At 37.4% G+C, this 19,906-nt stretch overlaps 1 protein-coding gene across 4 annotated transcripts in view; it reads left to right on the top strand.

Moving 5' to 3' along the window:
* Positions 1 to 3,017: 3,017 nt before the first annotated feature.
* The window catches only part of p4ha2 (procollagen-proline, 2-oxoglutarate 4-dioxygenase (proline 4-hydroxylase), alpha polypeptide 2), a 28,646-nt gene continuing 11,757 nt past the window's right edge, over positions 3,018 to 19,906 (top strand). For 2 of the 4 annotated variants that reach the window (XM_016676387.1, XM_007562064.2), the window contains exons 1-9: positions 3,018 to 3,188; positions 8,098 to 8,188; positions 8,880 to 8,979; positions 9,864 to 9,960; positions 11,594 to 11,745; positions 13,673 to 13,810; positions 16,092 to 16,331; positions 18,191 to 18,387; positions 19,599 to 19,775. In XM_016676387.1, coding sequence (XP_016531873.1) covers positions 8,186 to 8,188; positions 8,880 to 8,979; positions 9,864 to 9,960; positions 11,594 to 11,745; positions 13,673 to 13,810; positions 16,092 to 16,331; positions 18,191 to 18,387; positions 19,599 to 19,775 — 1,104 coding nt within the window. In that variant the 5' untranslated portion in view covers positions 3,018 to 3,188; positions 8,098 to 8,185. The remainder of the gene's footprint in view (positions 3,189 to 8,097; positions 8,189 to 8,879; positions 8,980 to 9,863; positions 9,961 to 11,593; positions 11,746 to 13,672; positions 13,811 to 16,091; positions 16,332 to 18,190; positions 18,388 to 19,598; positions 19,776 to 19,906) is intronic. The other 2 variants (XM_007562063.2, XM_016676388.1) reach the window with 2 other exon arrangements.

Raw genomic sequence — 19,906 nt, 5'->3', positions numbered from 1 at the left:
CACACACACACACACACACACACACCTGGGGACAATTTAGAGAGACCAATTAATGTAACAGTCATGTTTTTGGAAGCTGGATTAAACGTTCATGCACTCAAGCTCCATACAGAAAGAACCCAGGACTTTCTTGCTGCAACGCAGTACTACCAACTATAAAAAAAGTAACCTTTCTAATAAGTTTATAGCAGAAAGAGAAATATTTCTAACAGACATTAACACAAATTACATGAAAACAAGCAATTGACGGAAAGAAGCATTAAAATGTTTGTTTTAGTTATTAATCTGTTACTGAATGACTTGATAAAGTTTCTCGGCGTCGCTGAAAGCATAAAGGTTTCAGTCAGTGAAAACAGTTTCTAGACATTGAGAACTACTGACATCTAGTGGATATTCCTGCTCTGTGCAGCTGTGAACCTGCACAGGTTCACAGAAAGAACCTGTGCAGTGTTAAATTAATTTCTAACACTGAACTCATCGTACCATCCCATTTCGCCGTACTGATGCCAGGCGATCGGCTTTTTCTGTAAAGGCTACTAATCAGTGGAACACATTCTCTAATTTGAGGAGCTGCAGCTCCCAGAGGGTTTTTAAATCTAATTTGAAAATATTGTTAAAAATGCTCGATTTGTGAACATCAACTGCTTGACTGTGTGTGCCAGTGACTGGGTCTGTGCGTGTGTTTTTGTTTATTGGTGTATTGTGTATCCAGTTCTGAGACTGTAGATGTGAATTAACTTTTTCTGTAAAGTTCTTTTCAATAAAGTTCACTATTATAAAGAAGTTTTGAGTTAAATTTTGTAAATTTGCCTTTTATCGTAGATGACTCCTGATGACTAATGCTGACTAACACGGTAAAGTAGAGAGGAAGCAGGTAAACCCGGAGGAAACCAGGGCTGTTCTAATGATTTCATCTACATTCATATAAATAAAGCAAATGTCAGAATAAAAAGACAAAACCAAATAGTTTATTTCAAAGACATACATCTTTACTTAAAACACATTTTAATTGCGTCCAACTTCTGTGTTGCTTTCTATTTTCACATGTTCCGACCAAATGCCTGCTGGGGTTAGGATGTAAAAACCAAAGGGAACCAACAGTGACACCTACTGGTTAAACTCTATCGAGACACCTGATTGTTAAAAGTTATTTTTAGCATCATGGATGTTTGTATCGAATCTGTGTTTACGCTTCAAAATCAGAGAACCTAACTTTTAAAGCACTGTCTAAACTTGAATATATCGAACATGTTTCAAATCTGTATTCAATGTCTGGTAATTCAATGTGTGGTGAAGTTAATAATATCCATGGAAATAAGCTAAGATTAGTGGAAGGTTAAATTGAAAATTTTGCTTTTGAAAATGGTGTTGCTCTTGTGTAGTTACAGCTAAAATGCTTCATATTCAGAGGTAATCAGAGGATATCTCAGCCTCCCCAAGTCACAATAAAATGCTTTAGCAAAGCAACGTTATCCATTGCCTTGTAATCAAGGTACTTTAAATTATAGGCCTTTTATATCAAATCTTCTTTATTCGTGTTGCTCTTGTCTCCTATTGGTTCCACTAGCACAGAATGCAGATTATAGAGATTTAAATAGCACAGCAGAAATGAGTAGGACCTTCAACAACAGGCCATCATTAAAACCATTTCTTTTTCTCCATCTGGCGCTCAGTCCACCCAAAAACAAGCCTCGGAAACCAGAATCCAAACTGCAAACGTGACGGCTTGCATGGATTACATTACCGTAACGAACATAAAAGATAAACTGTAATAAGAAAAATAAAAACTTGCTTGAGAAAGCGTCGCAACCCATTTTTATAGGCTCTTGGAGGAAATAACGGAGCATATATTGCATATACTGAATTGGGGCTGTTTGTTTAGTAAAGTGCCTTAAAATAACTTTTGATTTTTTACAACGAAAGAAAAAACTAAATAATATGTAAGAAATTAATCCTATTTGAATAAATAACTTAAAAGAAATGGATGAATTGATTAAATAATATAACAACTACAACTATTATTACTACTACTAATAATAATGTCTGCTGTTTTGTTAAATTGTATGACAGAAGTAGAGATAGACACGAAAAGGCATTCATTTATGATGAAAACATTCTTCTTTTGACGTATTAAAAAACTACGTCAAAAGAAGAGTATCAGACATTGAGATCAAGTTAGACATGCCATGGAATCAAATAAAGAGAAGTCTTACTGAAATGTTTTGACAGATAATTGAAATAATAAATTAGAACTAAAGTTAGATGGGAACCGAGCTAAATATATATATATTTTGTAACATTTATTTAAGAGCATATTAGCTACAATCAAGACTTTATGGAGGTTGTTCCAAATGTGAGGGTTAAAATTATTGAATGGTATTTTGTTAAAACTACATCTCATGCTGCAATACCATTCAGTAATTTAATTAAAGTCAGTAAATAATTTAAGGATCTGAAATGTTGTCAAAAATCTTGTTTTAAGTACTTTGGGTTGAGGGGTTTTATATTATGTGCAAAATAATAGGAAAAATTTACAGGCAGCGAAAAGTGAAAGAAGTGTCTTATTATTCAAATAACTTAAAACAACATTGACTACAGGAGGCGCTGTTTCTTCTGCAGCGCCAAACCAACATAGAAAATAAACATGTATCAAAAACGGAGATTATTTTAGACAATGAAAAGTTTAACAAGGCTATATCTGTTTTGAATTACTGTTTTTTGATTGGAACATCCAGCTATCAAACCAACAAAAGGGTTGATTGTGCTGCTTTGACAGCAGAGCAGCCTATTTATTCCACATTAATTACCTAAAAACTAAATGTAATTTTAGTATATGACAATGTCTGTTTAAAAACAAGAGCCAAACTATTGCAATCATTTTATGTAAGAAAAAAAATGATTGACCTTGTTCTGAATGTTATTTTTATATGTAAATTTGTAAGTTGAACTTCAATATCACATTTCTTACTTCAGGAGCTGCACCCAAACGCAGCACAAGGGGGAAACTCTCGGTCCCTGCGCATCTCTTCCTGTACTTACGGCCCAACCTCCAGTCTGTTCTGTACGTGGCAGCGGTTCCAAACGCATTCCCTCTGCACTATTCATAACCCCGGGGGTGCCAAGTGGATTTTCGTCCACACAAGGAAGCGTGACAGTCTTCTTTTAAAGACACCAGAGGTGTACAGAAGGTAAGCCGACACTATTAGCTTATTTGCTGCCATACAAGTTTCTCTTTACATCATTTGAATCGCTGAGCGTGTTCTGCCTCCAGAACATGCTGTGATGGTTGTTCTGGGGAGTACAACAAGCGATGTTTCGGATTATTTCTGAATATTTCAGTCCAAAAACGTTATGTAGTTAAAGTTAAACGAATACTTAATATGTAGTGATGTACGTGTTTACTTCGGAGGTGTGTGTTGCGTCGTTATATGAACCATTGAAACTGTTGCGTTACAATATTTCTCAGCGGACTGGAGGAAACTTTCAAAACTTTGCGCGAACTTTCTGATAGTCCCCCTCTTTTTCCGTAGAGGGGGGACCGTTTCACACTGTCTCTCTCTCACACACACGCTTTAATGTGAAACATTAGCAAATGTTTTATTTAGTGCATAAGATGCGAGAACAAGCAGACAAACTGGAGGCTTACACAGCGACAAGAGTTGTAAGATTTTTCTAGAAGCAACTGACCGGGGCTGACGTCACCGGTCTGCTCGGACCCAGGTGAACAGATGATGAAGGCTTTTTACCAACCCAACATTCTCCAGCAAACTTTAAATATGTAATTAACGAAACACTCTGGTTATTCTTACATGCCAGATGAATTCTCCTGAGAAATGATAGCAGAACTTTTTTCAACAGTGTCAAGCAGAGCCAGAACATTTCGTAATGTTCTGGAGGAGGAAGGGGTAAAACTGATAAGCTTGGTGTGGCTCATCAAAACCAAAAGCGTTTACATTATTGGAGGTATTTTTAACAACCCACTGTTGTTAGTTTGACTTTTCAAGAACCGATTTATGGAAATACCACAAAAATCTGATATGTTTGAACATGTTTCATTAACGCCAAAAATTTAAATTAATGTAATTTTTACTGATGCAGCAGGTCAACATGCCTAGCGAATGTGCAGAGTGAATTATTGATAAAAGCAGAGCTCACGCTCCATTCATTCAGTGTCATCCTTAAGATGTGCTGAGTGCAGTTTGTATTCTACACTGCATTATTTGGAATTAAACATTCTTATACCTTGATAATATTTTTTTTATTTCCCAGGTTGGGAAATGAAATGCAATTTGGGTCTTGAGAAATTACAAAAGGTTATTGCTGTTCACTCAGTGTTATGACTTTGCATACTGATTGAAAGTTGAATGAAGGGCAGGCGACTAAAAAAAGACTTGTTAGATATAAGAACCTAAATAGCTTGTAGATCAGTTTTTGTACAAGTTGATAGTCAAATAAGGTACCAAGTAGCATTAAGAGGTAAGATACTGTTAGACATGAATGAGGACGCCATGTTTTCTATGTGAAAACCCCCACACAGTTTTCATATCTTCTTCTACCGAAAAGCTTCTGTTTCTTTAAAACAGTTATTCAGAAAATGTCATTGGCACAGTCAGCTAATTAGTCAAATGTTTTCCAGGATGACTGAAGAAAAAATAGAGTGGAAAATGTTATACAATTGGGGTTTCCCTTTCTATTAAACATGTTTCAAGTTTGTTGAGTTTTTGATGTCTGAACAAAGTAATCCAGCAAACCAGTAAAATGTCAAAGTTCTAACAGTTTTTGCTCAGATAGTCCCCCAGTCGTAGATCAAACTGTCTCTGTCTGAACAAAGTGTTGTAGAGAATAAAAAGCTTCATAAAAAGCCCAGGCTTTGTTCACTTTGAGTGCATGGCTTAATGCCATCAGAGCCCATTCTCAGTATAAAGGTCTGTGTGTTCAGGTAAGTGATGCCCCACGGTGATGGTGTCCCTTCTCCTCCAGCCAATTACAATGATTTTAATTGACTGTGGCAACCACTGGAGCACACACATTATAAAAAGGCAACAAAAGAAAAGATGACATCAATCTGTCAGCAGGGATTAGGCTGAAAGGCCGATGACATGCACAGTCATAGAGGGACGGCATTAGAAATACAGCCTACAGTGGGAAGGAAATGCTCCTGCTAACCTTAAAAATATTCAAGCACAGCATCAAATGTTTTTATGCTTGATTTATATTTACTGCTGCATCTTGTTATCAGTGTTGCCATGACACAGGAAAGTGTTTAGAACAACATGGCTGTGCTCATGTCCAGTTTGGTGCCTAACCGTAAAATTAAACAAGGTTTGAGTCTTTGATTTAATATTTTGACTTTGAGAACATTCTGTAAACTGATATGAGATTAACATATCTGAAACACCGATCTGAATGCCATTTGCGTCAAATCACAGCCAATTATGTAATCCACTATTTTTTCTTGCCTAACTGCGTCCATTGGTCAGGAAATGCTCACTTCCTTTCTGGACAAGTGCAGTGTTTCTGGAAGGTTCTTTGCAAGATGACCTTATAACAGAGTAGATATTCATGCAAAAGTTTAGTGGAGGTGAAAATCACTGCAGTTGTTTGTTTTCTGTGGACATTTGGGTATATTTGCCTAATTTTTGACTGAGCTTTTGTTTGTTTTATTTTGTTATTTATAATGTATTTTGCTTAGGTTTTAATGGTCAATTGACACCTTCCCTGATTTGTTCCCTCCATTTTGTGCCTTTTCCATACACTCATTTTTTCATACTCAACACAGTTTTCTAGTTATTTCTAAAGCTGAAGATAAAAAACTGCAAGTATAAATAATTCAATGTCCAATGGTGGTTGAAAAAATCCACCAATGGACATCGAATCAAGTAAAATACCATTGAAAAATATGATTTTGGCATCAAAAAAAGGGAACAAATCAGACATAATTTCGTACAGTTATTTCCCTTTGCAGTCTGGTATAACATAACATAGACAAAACTACAAAGCACACTTTGGAAGTCTGAAGAATAAATCGAGATTGTTAAAACTAATCTAAATTCAGTAGGATTGTTTCTTTTTTCAGAATCATGGTGGAAATGAAATGCTAAGAGAGGTTTAAATCTGAAACTGTCATCATGTTTACAGTACCAACATGTCTGCTGTCCTGAAGTACATGCATTCATTTTACACAGGATTCTAAGCGTGTGTGTGCGTGGGTGTGTGTGTGTGTGTGTGTGTGTGCAGGAGTCCAGAGGTGTGATTTGATTTCCATCAGTCAGGAGAGAAGCTGCTCTTTATCGCTCTGTGTTTACACACAGTGATGGGAAGTAGCAGCATCATTTCTCCCTTGGCGGATGAACGCTTGTCTTCAATTTCAACTATTGAATTATTCTGAGTGTAATGTAAATTCCTAAAATTGCAGAAAGGTGAAGGAAGTGTTTGCTTGGTGTCCTCTTATCTCAGACATTAGATCTGTTTAATGTTCTCAGAACTGGGAGGCAGTGCATTAGGGGTTTATGCTCTGATGTTATTTCCAGCTGTTACAGAGACAGGTCATGTTCTTCTTTCTGTGTTTGCTACAGATGTTAAAACGTTTACTGTTGGAAAAAAATATTTGTTCTTCAGGATCCCCGAACCCTGCTGCCGCCTCAGATTCTGTCCGCTCGGCCCTTCTGTCAGCCAGTTCGCCCTTGTCGTCCTGATAGAGCAAGAATCCCGCAGGTTGTTCAGAGAAATCACTGTTTTTATACTCAGACCTTTTTTCGGTTTATTCTTTAAGGAACACGTGTGAAACATTAACCTCCACTCCACAACATGGAAAAAACATTTTCTTAGTGTGTGACTCATTGTTAAAAATAGTGGCCAAGTACATCTGGTTGAAAACAGCCAGCTGTGTCTGTTTATCATATCTACCTCACAACTTATTTCTATTCCTGAGAATTTGCAGAAATGTTGGAGTTAGAACCCAGAAATATCTGGAACGCCAGTTTCCTTCAGGAATGTGACCATGGGTGTTGCTGCGTGCAGCAACAGGCGAGACTATGTTTGAGCTGAGTAATCATTCCGGGTGTAAATTACCGACGGGAGGGGGGTTTGGTCACTTCTTTTCCATTTTAGGACTGTGGTAATAATGATGTGGGCCAGCACTATTTAGATGAACCAGTCAAGTTTTTAAATGCATTTAACAGAGATGGAGACTCTGTTTTAGCTCTAATTACATACATTTCATCAAATCATCTAAGCTGTTATAAAGCACATCAGTCATTTATGTGTAAACTGCAGCGATATTTGTAGAGTATGACACATGTTTGGGTTGCATTAGCTGTAAGCTATAATAAAAACAACATTGTGTTATTAATTAATCTCTGAATTAGTGAAATCCTGTTGGTGAAACTGATCTTTCTGCACTCAGGCTTTATTTTTGTGTTGTTACAAAATGCACCAAGCAAATAAAGCTTTAGAAGTCAAACAAGTTAAATCCATTGAATTCAGAAACTTGATTTAAAGCACATGTGAAGCTCTTCATGCTGGAGAAGATAAGGTCTTTATAAAAAAGAGTAAAAATGCTCTAGATATTTGAGTTTTAGTCCTTCATTGGCACCAACAGGCTGTGGCACATTCCATTGTAATAACTATAATTGTAGAGACATTTAAAGTAAAAAAGGCAGTAATAAACTCTTTCTTTGCACCGGCATAAATAGAGTTTATGTTAGCCTTTATTTAAGTCTATCGGAGAACTTTTTTATCTACTTCCAGTGTTCCCTATCGTTCTTTAATATGGCTGTCAGGAAAATGCTTATTATTGTAACCGTGTGAAAAAGGATGAAACGTTGTTTCCTTTTACAAAAGAACTGATAGTATCCTTGACAGACCTCTACAAGTGTTCATTCAGGAAGCATCTTATATGTGCTGTCTTTTTAAAAATGTGTCCCTCAAATCACTGTTTTTTCTTTTCGGGTTAACTTGCAACATTCTGGCTGCAAAATTTAGTCTCTTCATGTTTTCTTAGCAGTTGAATTGTTTGTAAAATGGCTTCTGTTCCTGTTAAAAGAAAGGATGAACATTATTCCTCTTCTTGTTGTTTTCTGTTTTTCTTGATTATAGAGTTGTGCAGACAGAAGTATGCGTGGTGGTGTTTGGCAGTAACGGTGTATACGTGTTTGTATGGTTGACACAGTCATCGCTGAGCTCCATGGTGAGGCGAAAACAAAGACACTTGAAGTGACTTTCACAAGGAAAACTTCTCTGTCTTTGCTCCGTGAACAAAGAGTTCACACAGATCGTTTTCCTTTTGGCCCAGAAAGCAGTTGAAGCTTCCAAAAACATTTAAAACACAGAAAGGATTTTTTTTTGCAGCTTTTTGTCCTGAAACTCAACTTTTTACTTGGTTTAAGCCTCCTCTTATCAGTTTTCATCCATATTTCAGATGTGGAACTTGGAATGAGGTTGGACCTTTTGATGGCCTGTTCTAGTGTATTGCAAAGTTTAGATTTTATCATGAACATTATCAACAGCCATCTGGTGGCCATATTAAGAAATAAATAACAAAAAAACTTCCACAGACCTTTCTGTTCATGATCCAGGTGAAAAGTGAAACGAGACTAACACGTTTCATGTTCAACTCTCCTGCAGATGAAACAAGTTTTTCTTTGGAAGTATTTTTAAGAGTTATTTTGTTTCCGGTTATAATTTAATCCAGAACTGGGCATATAAACTGTGTTAAACACAGCAGTGTTAATACAGAAACACAATATGCTTAACTTATATTTTAAAAACATAATTGTAACATTTTAAAAATTTTAAAATCTCCCTGTGTAATTTTTAACTATAACGTGTTATTTTTTTCAGTCTTCTCAATATAATATGATCTGTTTCTGTCGTTAAAGGTTACTGAACTGGACAAAATGAGGAACCGTGTGTTTTGTATCTCCTGGGTTTTGCTGTGCTGCTGCTGGTCTACACGTGGGGAGATCTTTACCTCCATTGGTAGGTTAAAAATGAACTTATTTCTTTGTTTTAAAATGCTATTTTTTTATTTTTCCTTGGTTTGCTTGCAAATACCTTATCAAACTCTTTATGGTGTATTGTTTCTGAGTTACATTATGCAAACAGGCATTTTGTTTCTGCTTACTGCTATTTGCAATCTTTGGCTTGGTAACTTTTAGGCTCAGATTATTCATGCATATCTGAATATTTAAACATTTATTTGTATTTATTATATCTTAAATGCTGTCTTAATATTCACCTGTCATCAACGCCTACAGTCATCTAACTGAAAGCTTCAAGTCGATCAGTTATCTGTGGATAAACCTTAGATTTAAACATAAATCAGACACATTCATGTGAAGTGTCTCTGCATGATTACTGTCTTTATGAATGTTTCTGTAGAACTAAACAAATATTAAAGCCATTCTTAAAGATAGAATATTATGCCTACTACAAAAGGCTTTAATCAATAAAATGGTGATATCTGCTTCTTGGTTCACACTTCCCTGCTTTATTGTGAGATTACCTTGGTTTTATAATGGAGTCATGTAAAAAATCTCGTACATTGTGCATTACATTTGCACTTTCCTGATTGATTTCTGTGTTTGACGTTTTTGCTTCTGTGTGTTCTGCCTTTATAAATGAAATGCTCTGAAATGCACCCTGTATTCCTCAACAGTTTATGGATTAGTTTTCAGCTGATTAGTTTTCAGTTTTCACTGCTCGACAGTATGGAACTGAGGATTTATTTAATTCCAGTCGGATGTACATGGAGAAATGCATGTTAAAAGATAAAGTAAAGCTTTAATAAAAAAGCAGAGTAATGATGGCATCTTTATCTGACTTTACTAATCAAGATCATGTATACATCTTTGTCTCTGCAGGACAAATGACTGATCTAATCCACACAGAAAAGGAGCTGGTCCATTCTCTGAGGGAATACATCAAAGCAGAGGAGTCTAAACTGGCTGCTGTCAAAAGGTACTTTATAAACCCTGTGACTTTAAATGGTCCCTATTTTTAAATGAAGTACAGTTTTGTTTAAGTTCACAACCCTTAAACTTTACCACATTGTTTATGATCCAACCACAGACCTCAATTTACTGTAATGAAGCTTTTCCTGGGTAGACCAACATAGAGCTTAATTGTAAAGAAAAACATAAACTGAAACATGAAACCATTTGTATTTGCATTCAGTCCTCTTTACTTTCATACCAATTATAGGAATCTAGCCCAACCAGCTACCTTTACTAAACCTCCAAGGTTTTAAATAATTTAATCTAATCTAACTGCTGTCCTGTGAAGGCTTCAGGCTATGGAGGCATATTTGTGTCATTTTCACATATCTGATTCAAGATGATGTGGCAGCAAGACGCCGCTTCTCTGAGTGTGTTTCACTTCATGTTTAAAGTGCAGATTTTAAACTTTTTAAAATTGTTTTAACAGATCAAGTAAAAACAGTTACTCTAAATTAAACTATTTTTTTCTCAATAGTATTGTCATGTTGATTCTGTGAACACTGGGGGCATTCCCAACAGCATGAGGCCTCCTCTGTTATTGATGGAAATATTTCATGTTCAACCAATAGGAAAGAGTATTTTATTACTAAGTTATGAAGGGAAGTTGTGTAAGTAACAGCGCGAACAGAGAGTAACAAAGCAAAACGAACCTGATGGCGGGAGAAAGCATTCACACATTTGTGACATTCAGTTTGTAATTTGGGTGTAGCTCACTGCTTTTTGTTTTGGATGTTAGAAATGATGCAGAGACTGAATTACAGCAGGTATAGTTCATATTCTGGCTCCATTTTGAGCTGGAATGTGAAGAGGGATGTGGTGAGGAATTTGACAATGACATGGCAGATCAATAATTTATTTTGGAAAGTAAGAAAGAGAAGCATGAAGAAGAAGTTGAGGCTCTTGTACGGGTGCAGGTGGCTGCCAGGTCCAGATCACCACTGGGTCAGGCAACGGGACCGCTGTGCAGCCTGGAACATGCTAACAGTGTGGCAGTAACAAAAACATACAGGTTCCAGCTCCGGTGAACACCTGGAATCCTGGGATGAGTCCAGGTATTCATCCCAAAATCTAAAAGCCAGGAAAAAGGCATTAAAGACAAGTTATTAGGGAAGAAATACATAGAAGTGGAAGAAATGTACACGTTTTTGTCCCTTAATTTTCTCAGAAATAAACTTATACAATTGTGTTGTTTGCTATATTTGTACATATATTTTAGACATTTTACAGAATGCATTGCCATTTTAAACTATGGAAGTGATTTGTTTCCATACTCACATGTCTGAGTTTTACAGTGAGAAAATAAAAGTTTTTTCCACCTCGGATTTTATGTTTTTATGTGACTTGGCATCAAATACACAAGTACTATATCTCTAAATTATCAAAAATAACTGTTAATTCACACAGTTATGGTTGTGATGAAAAAGCGTTTTATCCGGGGAGTATGAAGGTAAAATTAAATGGGTCAGAAACAGTCATATATCAGCTGGACCCAGAGAGTTATTGAACAAACCTATGAACATAGGAGTCACAGTTGTGAAAAGTTCCTTGCCAATGTGTTTGTTGAAGTAGAAAGTGTTTCTATTTCTGTTTACTAGCTGGGCAAGCAAACTGGATGCTCTCACAAGATTATCCACTTCGGACCCTGAGGGCTACCTGGCCCACCCAGTGAACGCCTACAAACTGATGAAGAGGCTCAACACTGAGTGGTCTGAACTGGAGAGCCTGGTGCTCCAGAATCCCTCCGATGGTAAGGAGCTGCCTCTGCTGATGTGACACAGTTAGTAACTAACCAACAATTCTTCTTTAGATTATTAGACTTAATCATCTTTAATTTATTGGAGCCACATCTGAATCCAGTATTTCTACTTTTTGACATAATTTCTTCCTTTTCATGTGCAAAGCAGCATTTGCTCCCTTTGATGTTGCCTGGTAGAGAGAGAGTGGAGCTGGAAACTGGAAAAATCCAGAAGGATGTAAGCAGAGCCATCCCAGCCTTGGCTGCAGACTGGAAATATCTGCTGTGCAGCTTTGCTCAAAAGTTCCTTTCCCCAATGAACAGTTGAAGTTGTCATGTTTTGACTGCAGCTGTTCCTCATCTGAGCATACTTTGGCCGTGTTCTCACATTGGGGGTGTGTGCGTGTTAGGACACAGGCCTTTATCTGTGTGAGACACTGAAACAGAGTTTAAAAATGAATCTGTTGACGTGGCTGTGCAGCAAGTAGGCTTAATGCAATTCCTGGAAATGTCACCACTTGGTACCAAATGTCTTTTAGTTTGGCATGTGATCTTTTAAGTTATCTGACATCCATGTTTTGTCCTTAGCAAAACACATGCATGTATGTAAATTTTACTTACTAGTTGAAAAGCAAGTAGGTAAAGGAAAAATAAACGCTTCCAGATCTAGTTAAAGATGAAGCTAAATAGAGAGCTGCATCTTAATACATTAGAATTCAATTGGAATTGAAAGTAAGTCAAATATATAGAATTCTGCTGATTTTGAGAATGCCTTACAACTATTAACAGTCCAAAATGTGATTTCTTAGAAAATGTAAATATTACCAGACCTCTAGCAACTTGCATTGTGTTCTTCTCTCTTTCTTCATATGAAAAGAGGACTTTTGATCACTGAGCAACCGTCCAGGCCTTTTTCTCCCAGGTATAAACCTTATGAGATTCTCACTGAGTAAAAAGACAGTGTTTAGTCATACGACCATTTTGGTCCATGTCGTAGAAACATCTGTATGTGGTGACTGTACCGAGTCCAGCTGCAGTCCATATGTTGTGGATCAGCCTCAAACGTTTCAGTTGGTTTTGATTCGCAATCCCCAGCACTGAGACTGTGGTTATTCCTGCTTTTTCCATGCTTTTTCCTTCCGCTCAACTTTCTGTTTATTTGCTTGGATACTGCTCTCTGTGAGCAGCTAGCTCCTTTAGCTTTGATGTCGTGTGGCTTACCCCAACTGTCCAGTCAGCAGTCCTCCCTGTGGTTCCCCATTCATGTATGAAAATCACTTTTTATTGCTCCGTCCTATTCTGGTTTTGGGTTTTCAGTAGCTGTGATCCATAACACAAATACATGCTCTTAATATGTCAATAAATTTGTAATTCATCTGAGCAATTTTCCCTTTTGACTCAAACCTCTGAAATAAATGAACTCTGATGATTCTTATTCATTCAGATTCACTTGGACAGTAATGAAACAGTCATTGTGGAGCACAGCTCTAAATACTTTAGGCTTCTGCTAATAGTTTCACAAATAAGTTGTAGATAATTTAGTTTGCTATTTACCTCCTTTTATTATTCACCCACATGCGTGTTTCATCAGAGCAGGTAGAACTGGACACAGATCTGCTCCACACTCTGTGTGTTAGAGGAATGTCTAAGAGGTGAAAATGATTTCAGTTGGGTTCAGTCTTCTCAAGATTCATGTGTAGCTCTGGTTATGAACTTGCTGCTCCACAGCTGAGCTGAACAATATAAAAGCCAGCTGGGAAAGTTAATGCAGGAGTGGCAGTCGCATCACACTTCTCCCATTACATACTGGCTTCATAAACCCTGAGCTGCAGGAGGCAAACAAGAAGTACTGCTGCTTTTATGGACTCATTTTAAGTAATTGATTTCATTTTTTTCCCTTCACTAAGTTGTGATTTTTACATCCTTGCTGTTTTCACAGGTTTCATCGGCAACATCTCTGTACACAGGCAGTATTTTCCTGATGCAGAGGATGAGACCGGTGCTGCCAAGGCTCTGATGCGTCTTCAGGACACGTATCAACTGGATTCAGAAGCGTTTTCCAAAGGAAAACTGCCAGGTAATTAAATAGCTGGAAACGGTTGTGAAACAGTGTGTATTTATGTCTATAAATGATGATTCTTTATTGGTGTTTTCACCATCCAAATTTCCTCAGTCTCTTATTAGTTACTAATGCTTTGAAGATGAGCTATAGCCAGAAAATGCAGAACAATTTGAGGTAGAAACAATTTTGCAAGGAGGACACAGAAACAAAAGCCGACCAACTAAAACAAATTCTTTTTATTTTAATACCTTTCTGTAGAGGGTTATTGGGATGTAAACACAGTAGATGCAGGCAATTTGACTGCAGAAAGAGGTGAGGTAATTTTATTTATATAGCACATTTTCAGCAACAAGGCAATTCAAAGTGCTTTACATGAGTTAAAAGGAAATACAAACAAAATAAACCATAGGAAAGACAAAAAGAAGAAAGAGAGCTCTAAATCCTTTTCTGGGTTAAAAGTAATATAAACTAAGCAGTGATGTTCCTGTTAAGTATTTCTGGATTCTAAGTTTGTAGTTATTCTAATTCTGATTCCATTTCTGGGCTGTATAATATTCATCTAAATAGTGCGTACTCCACAATTTCTAATATTACTAATAAACTAAAATAATCCTTTTCTGGGTTAAATAGGGAGTACTTCACCATTTCTAACAAACTAAAACAAAAAAGAGGAAAGGACACATTAGGGCAAAAGGCAACATTCAGACAAAACAATGGGCAAAACAGAGACATGAGTGAAGGCGGTGACGTCACAGGGCCATGAAACCAGGTGGCTGAGGCTCCTGACATAGTCAGATAGAGGTGTTGTTTATCGACAGCTCCATAGCTCCATGGAAACAGGAGGGGGTAAGGTGGGAAAGAGCGTTGTGTTTATATATCTTCAAGGAGATTAGAAATATGCAGCCCTTCCAAGGCCACACGGGGGAAGCCAATTCAGAAACACAATGTCTTAGGTCAGGAAGATTATAAATTTCAATCTTCCCTAAAGTCTCTCCGATACATCTCAGTTCCCAATTATCCAAATTAGTTTGGTTGTTCCACTGAACCAAAGTTAGCAACTTCTCCAAGATCCATTCCATCCCTTTAGTTAGTTTTAGAGTCCTCGTCTCTGTCCACACCAACAGTCTGAGTGTTCGCTAGTTTGGCTAAGTCCATCACATATTTGTTGATAAGCCAGGAATCCGCAAGCTCCAAACAGCAGAAATCCTGTTATCATGATTAAATCCAAGGTGAATCCCGCCGGGTGTGTCCCCACAGGACAAGAGGCTCTCCTGTGCCCAGACTTCTCGTAACAAATTTGATCAATTGCATTGAGAGATTGGTTGACCCGATCCATAATTTGTAGATTTGGATGATGTGCAAAGAAAGGCTCCAAAAATATAGAAAAAGACAGGACAAAAACAGAGCAAGCAGGGCAGGTATGGGCAGGGAGGGAGCAGAGGATAAAAGCGTCCGCCTTCATTGAGAGCAAGAGAGAGAGAGAAAAAAAAGAGACCGGCCTTTTAATACTCACTTGTTGCCATGGTTACCCGCATTTATCTTGCTGTTTTAATATTACCTAGCATACTGAGAGAGTACTACAACTGTTAGTCACAGCATGATAAAAAAAGTTATGTTACCAAACTGACATTAGTGACCCATTAATGAGTCAAAGGCATTACATGCAGGTGAGTGGATAAACAATAAGAAAATGTCTCAAAACTTCAGGGGCCAGATATCACTCAGTAGCAGTTAAAACAGTTTTGTTGATGGTAAGATTATCAGAGAATGTAGAGTCCCCCATAATGAGACAAACATATCCATGGTGAGAAAGAGTTCTCCTAAAATGTAAGTTTTCAAAAAGAAAAAAAAAAACAAAACAAAAAACAGAATTCATATTTAGTGCAGCCATTAGCTGAAATTAAAAGTGCAGTGGATTGAACCAGAGGTAGTATGAAGTACGAAGACACAGAGCTAAAAATCAAACCTCTGACATCTGCAGACGCTCCAAAGCTGCATGTGGGAGTAGCGGCTGGTGGAGAGAGGTTATCTGTTCTGACAGCAAGTTGTAAATGATTTTATTAGCCTAACTGTAAATAGTTTAAAAAGAATATAATAGAATCATGTATTCTTGCCAGCTTATCAGAGGAACTGATAAACCCTCTCTTTCTTATTCAAAACCAATAAAACCACTTCAGAGAAACCATGAAGTTAGAGAAGTCAGAAACGTAGATGAAACAGGCCTGAATAAACTGTTATTCTAAGTATTGCTAAAAATACCTTGACATGTTGACAGTCTTAATGAATTCTCCTCCAGGTGTTCACTCCAACGCTGTCCTGACCGTGGATGATTGCTTCGACATGGGAAAGACGGCCTACAACGACGCAGACTATTACCATGCCGTTCTGTGGTTTCAGCAGGCGCTGAAACAGCTGGACGACGGAGAGGAAGCTGTGGTCACCAAGGCAGAGATCTTGGACTACCTCAGCTACTCTGTTTACCAAATGGGTGACATACCTCGAGCCATCGAGCTCACGCGCCGCCTTGTGGCTGTCGGTAAGTCTTGAGAACAATAAACCGATTCAGCCACCCTGACGTAAAGATGGGTAGTTTTAATCCTTAAATCACAAACCACCCTGTGATCAGAGTGGGGGTTTATCTTCATGCTAGTGCCAGAAGGGTGTTGTCCAGGCTTTGTGGTTTTAAATTGTTATTTCTGCTGTGTAGGCTCTTTGGACAGCTGCAGGCCACTCACTTAGAGCTGTGGTGTCCTTGGTTACGCTTTGGGTGAAAAGAATTGGCTAGAGTAGATGCAGACGTACTTTCAGCCAGAAACTAGAGCAAAAATAACTCAATGAACATTTAATTTCCCAGGACAGCTCACACACAGAAAACTGTCAGTTTTTCCCCTTAGCTTTTGCCTTCAGTGCATTTCATTCCGATTAGCAGAAAGTAAAACATTGCAGTTTTATTGTTAATAAAAATTAGGCCAGATCTGGTGGTGAGGGACTCCAGTCTCTTTTCTTACCCTCATTATTGATGCATAAACCATCAGTGGGATAATTATGTTAATTCCTGCTTTATTGGGAGTTAACCATTCATCTCTAAACTGACTTATTGGTTCTTCTGCCAAACATTTTATTAGGAGACCATACAAATCTATAGACATATGAAAACAAATACTCCAACATATGGGACTGTGAATTAATAATGTTTTGTTTTTAAACATTTCATATGTAAAAGAAAGAAATCAAAAGTCATCAGAATGACAGCGGGACTCTACATGGACAGGCAGATATAAACAATGAATGGATGTTTAGTGCCCCCTGCTGGCCATTGGAGCATTTTACAAGACAAATTTACAAGGTTTTACTGTAGGCATACAGTGGGCCAGATACTCATGGTAAGCTTAATTATTTTATGCTTTAAGGTGAACATAAATGATGGGGACATGAAAAGTTTAGTATGGAAAAGTCTGAAATGTTCATATGAATAACGTTTTACGTGCTGGAAGTAAATCCTTTTTTTTGTCGTTTCCTCTGCCCCATCATGAACCCTGTATAGAGAACAGCTTCTGGTCTTAATGCAGCCGATGTTTCTGGAAAAATACTTATTTAAACTCTACCAAGAATTGTAATGGATTTACCTTGACATCATCTAGCCCTAGATCATAACAGCAATAATTGTACATGAAATTAACATTAACCCTTTTGAGAAATTATTTGGCTATTCTGTCATAAATGAACTTCCTGTTTAGGTCACTATTGTACTATTTTGCTATATAATACCCAGACTTATATACAAGGGTCTGCCAGATTGCCATTCCACCGTTTGCTCACCTTTTAATTTAATACAGAATTAATGTATTTCCCATAAATACCACTAGAGGGTAGATCAGTCCTTCAAGTAACTTTCAAATCTGCAGATAAAAAAGTAGTAAAGTTTAATGAAGTATTCATCAGTAAATTTAAAAGTTGACCAAAATGACTAAAGTAATCTAGCTGTTAGCCTGATTGTAAGATCTGGCCTTTTTTCTGCTTGCTTTATATTTTATAGTTCCTGAATGTGTGAGAAGTTCTCATAATTTATGCAGTTTTTATTATTATTTCCCTCTTGATATGAACATCCATTTTGTTAAATAGTAATCTAAAGAGAATTACATCTAAAGAGATTAAGTTTCATTTTTGATCATCTGCACCTTGCACCTTAATGAAATAAACTCACTTCACAAAAAATATGAAAATAACCTCTGTCCCCTTTTTTTTAACTAAATCTTGCATTTCACAGTGTCAGATTCATGGCTTCGCTTTGTTTCAGAAGACATAATGGAAGTTGGAAAACCTAAATTAGTCAGATTGGCAGGTTTTCTGATTGCTTATTGAGATGCTAACAATGCATCCTTTCTACACTGTCAGACCCCAGCCATGAGAGGGCAGGAGGAAACCTGCGTTACTTTGAGCGGCTGCTGTCCAAACAGCTCAATGAGATGAACCAGGCCTATCAGCCGGCCTCTGAGGAGCCCATCCAGCTGGGGACTTACACCCGACCGAAAGACCATCTGCCAGAGAGGGAGTCCTACGAGGCTTTGTGCAGAGGAGAGGGGCTCCAGATGGTGAGATTTGGACTTTTCATGACGTCTTTATCAGAGTCACAGGTGGACACAGCGTCAAGGCAAGTCATTACAGACTCCCTGAAACAGGTGTCCAAGCATCACTGATAGGACAGAACAGTCCTCTCAGTCAACCTAATGGTTTAACAAAATAAGAGTGGCGCTCACCTATGTGTTCAGCCTATGCAATCCCAACAAACTTCATGCAATAGAAATGGAAAATAACATATTCCTAACAGTTTAAAGAAAACATTATTCTAAGGATAAAATAATAAATAACTGTCAACACATGGATGAGCCCCAGTTTTTTTGTTCATCATCCAGTGAGGTTGTGACCTGACTTTACTATAGTTTCAGTGATTTTCTACGCCTGTTTCAGGTTAACTGTCATTACTTGTGACTTTGAAGACATACGAGGTCTTGAAGTGTTAGTCTCTACGTCTCTACTCACACCACATTTAGACAAGAAACAGTGTGCTCAAGTATTTCCTGTCTGCTATTGTCTTCAAATAAGTCCTGAACTGAAAGGTGTTTTTCAGTCTTTTGACTGACTGAAAAGGTTTGTGAACATAAATAACTTCCTGATTTGTGCCAACTAATATTTTTCTCTGTTTTGTTGACAGAGAGGAGAACTGCAAAGTTCTTTGATTTCTTATAATTAACTGTGGATTGGTGGATTCAGTTATTTAAATATTGAAAATATTAAACCTATTCCTATTTGCCAAATATCAGCATTTTGTCGTGTGGACTGACATCTCATTTACCTGCTGTCTGGTGTAATCACATCCCCAATTCTCAGTCTTTGTGCCTCTTTTGAGCCATGGTGAAATTTAAAATGAAGAGAGAATAAAGAAGCATGCATAGTTTGAGAAGATGTCTGCTGTTTTTAAACATTCAGGTAAAATTAGTTGCACAGTATAGATGGGAATCCCAAATTAAAATGCTAAATATTATTTATAAAATTAACTTTCCAGACCTGCTAAATTGATATCATACTAACTTACTAATTTTAAACTGTTTTATAGTCACACACATCAATTATGCAAAATTATTTGCACACGTTTTGTCTGAAAAATAAAGACAAATCATGACGAAATAAATGTTTTACTGGAATATTTTCAGTAAAGTGCAGAAAGATAGTTAAATGATATGCCTCAGCATATCATTACTAGTGATTTTTTATGGTTAGATTTATTTTTTTGCATTTCTCCCAGACTGAAGCGAGGAGGAGTCGTTTGTTTTGTCGCTACCAAGATGGCCGTGGGAATCCTCGCCTCCTGCTGAAGCCGATGAAGGAAGAGGACGAGTGGGACAGCCCCCACATTGTTCGCTACCTGGAGATGCTGTCAGATGAAGAAATTGAAAAAATTAAAGAGCTGGCTAAACCCAGGGTGAGATGAACAACAATGAATTAAAACTACAGATTTTCTCTGACTCTGCTTCCATAAAAGTCAGATATCGTTTGTCAGCGTTTCACCTTATAGTTGCCTGGAAAGGCGACTTGCAGATGTCGATCTTATCT

The sequence above is a fragment of the Poecilia formosa genome, unplaced genomic scaffold, assembly GCF_000485575.1.
Source record: "Poecilia formosa unplaced genomic scaffold, Poecilia_formosa-5.1.2 Scaffold133, whole genome shotgun sequence".
NCBI lineage: Eukaryota > Metazoa > Chordata > Actinopteri > Cyprinodontiformes > Poeciliidae > Poecilia > Poecilia formosa.
This window is presented reverse-complemented; position numbering and strand designations above follow the sequence as displayed.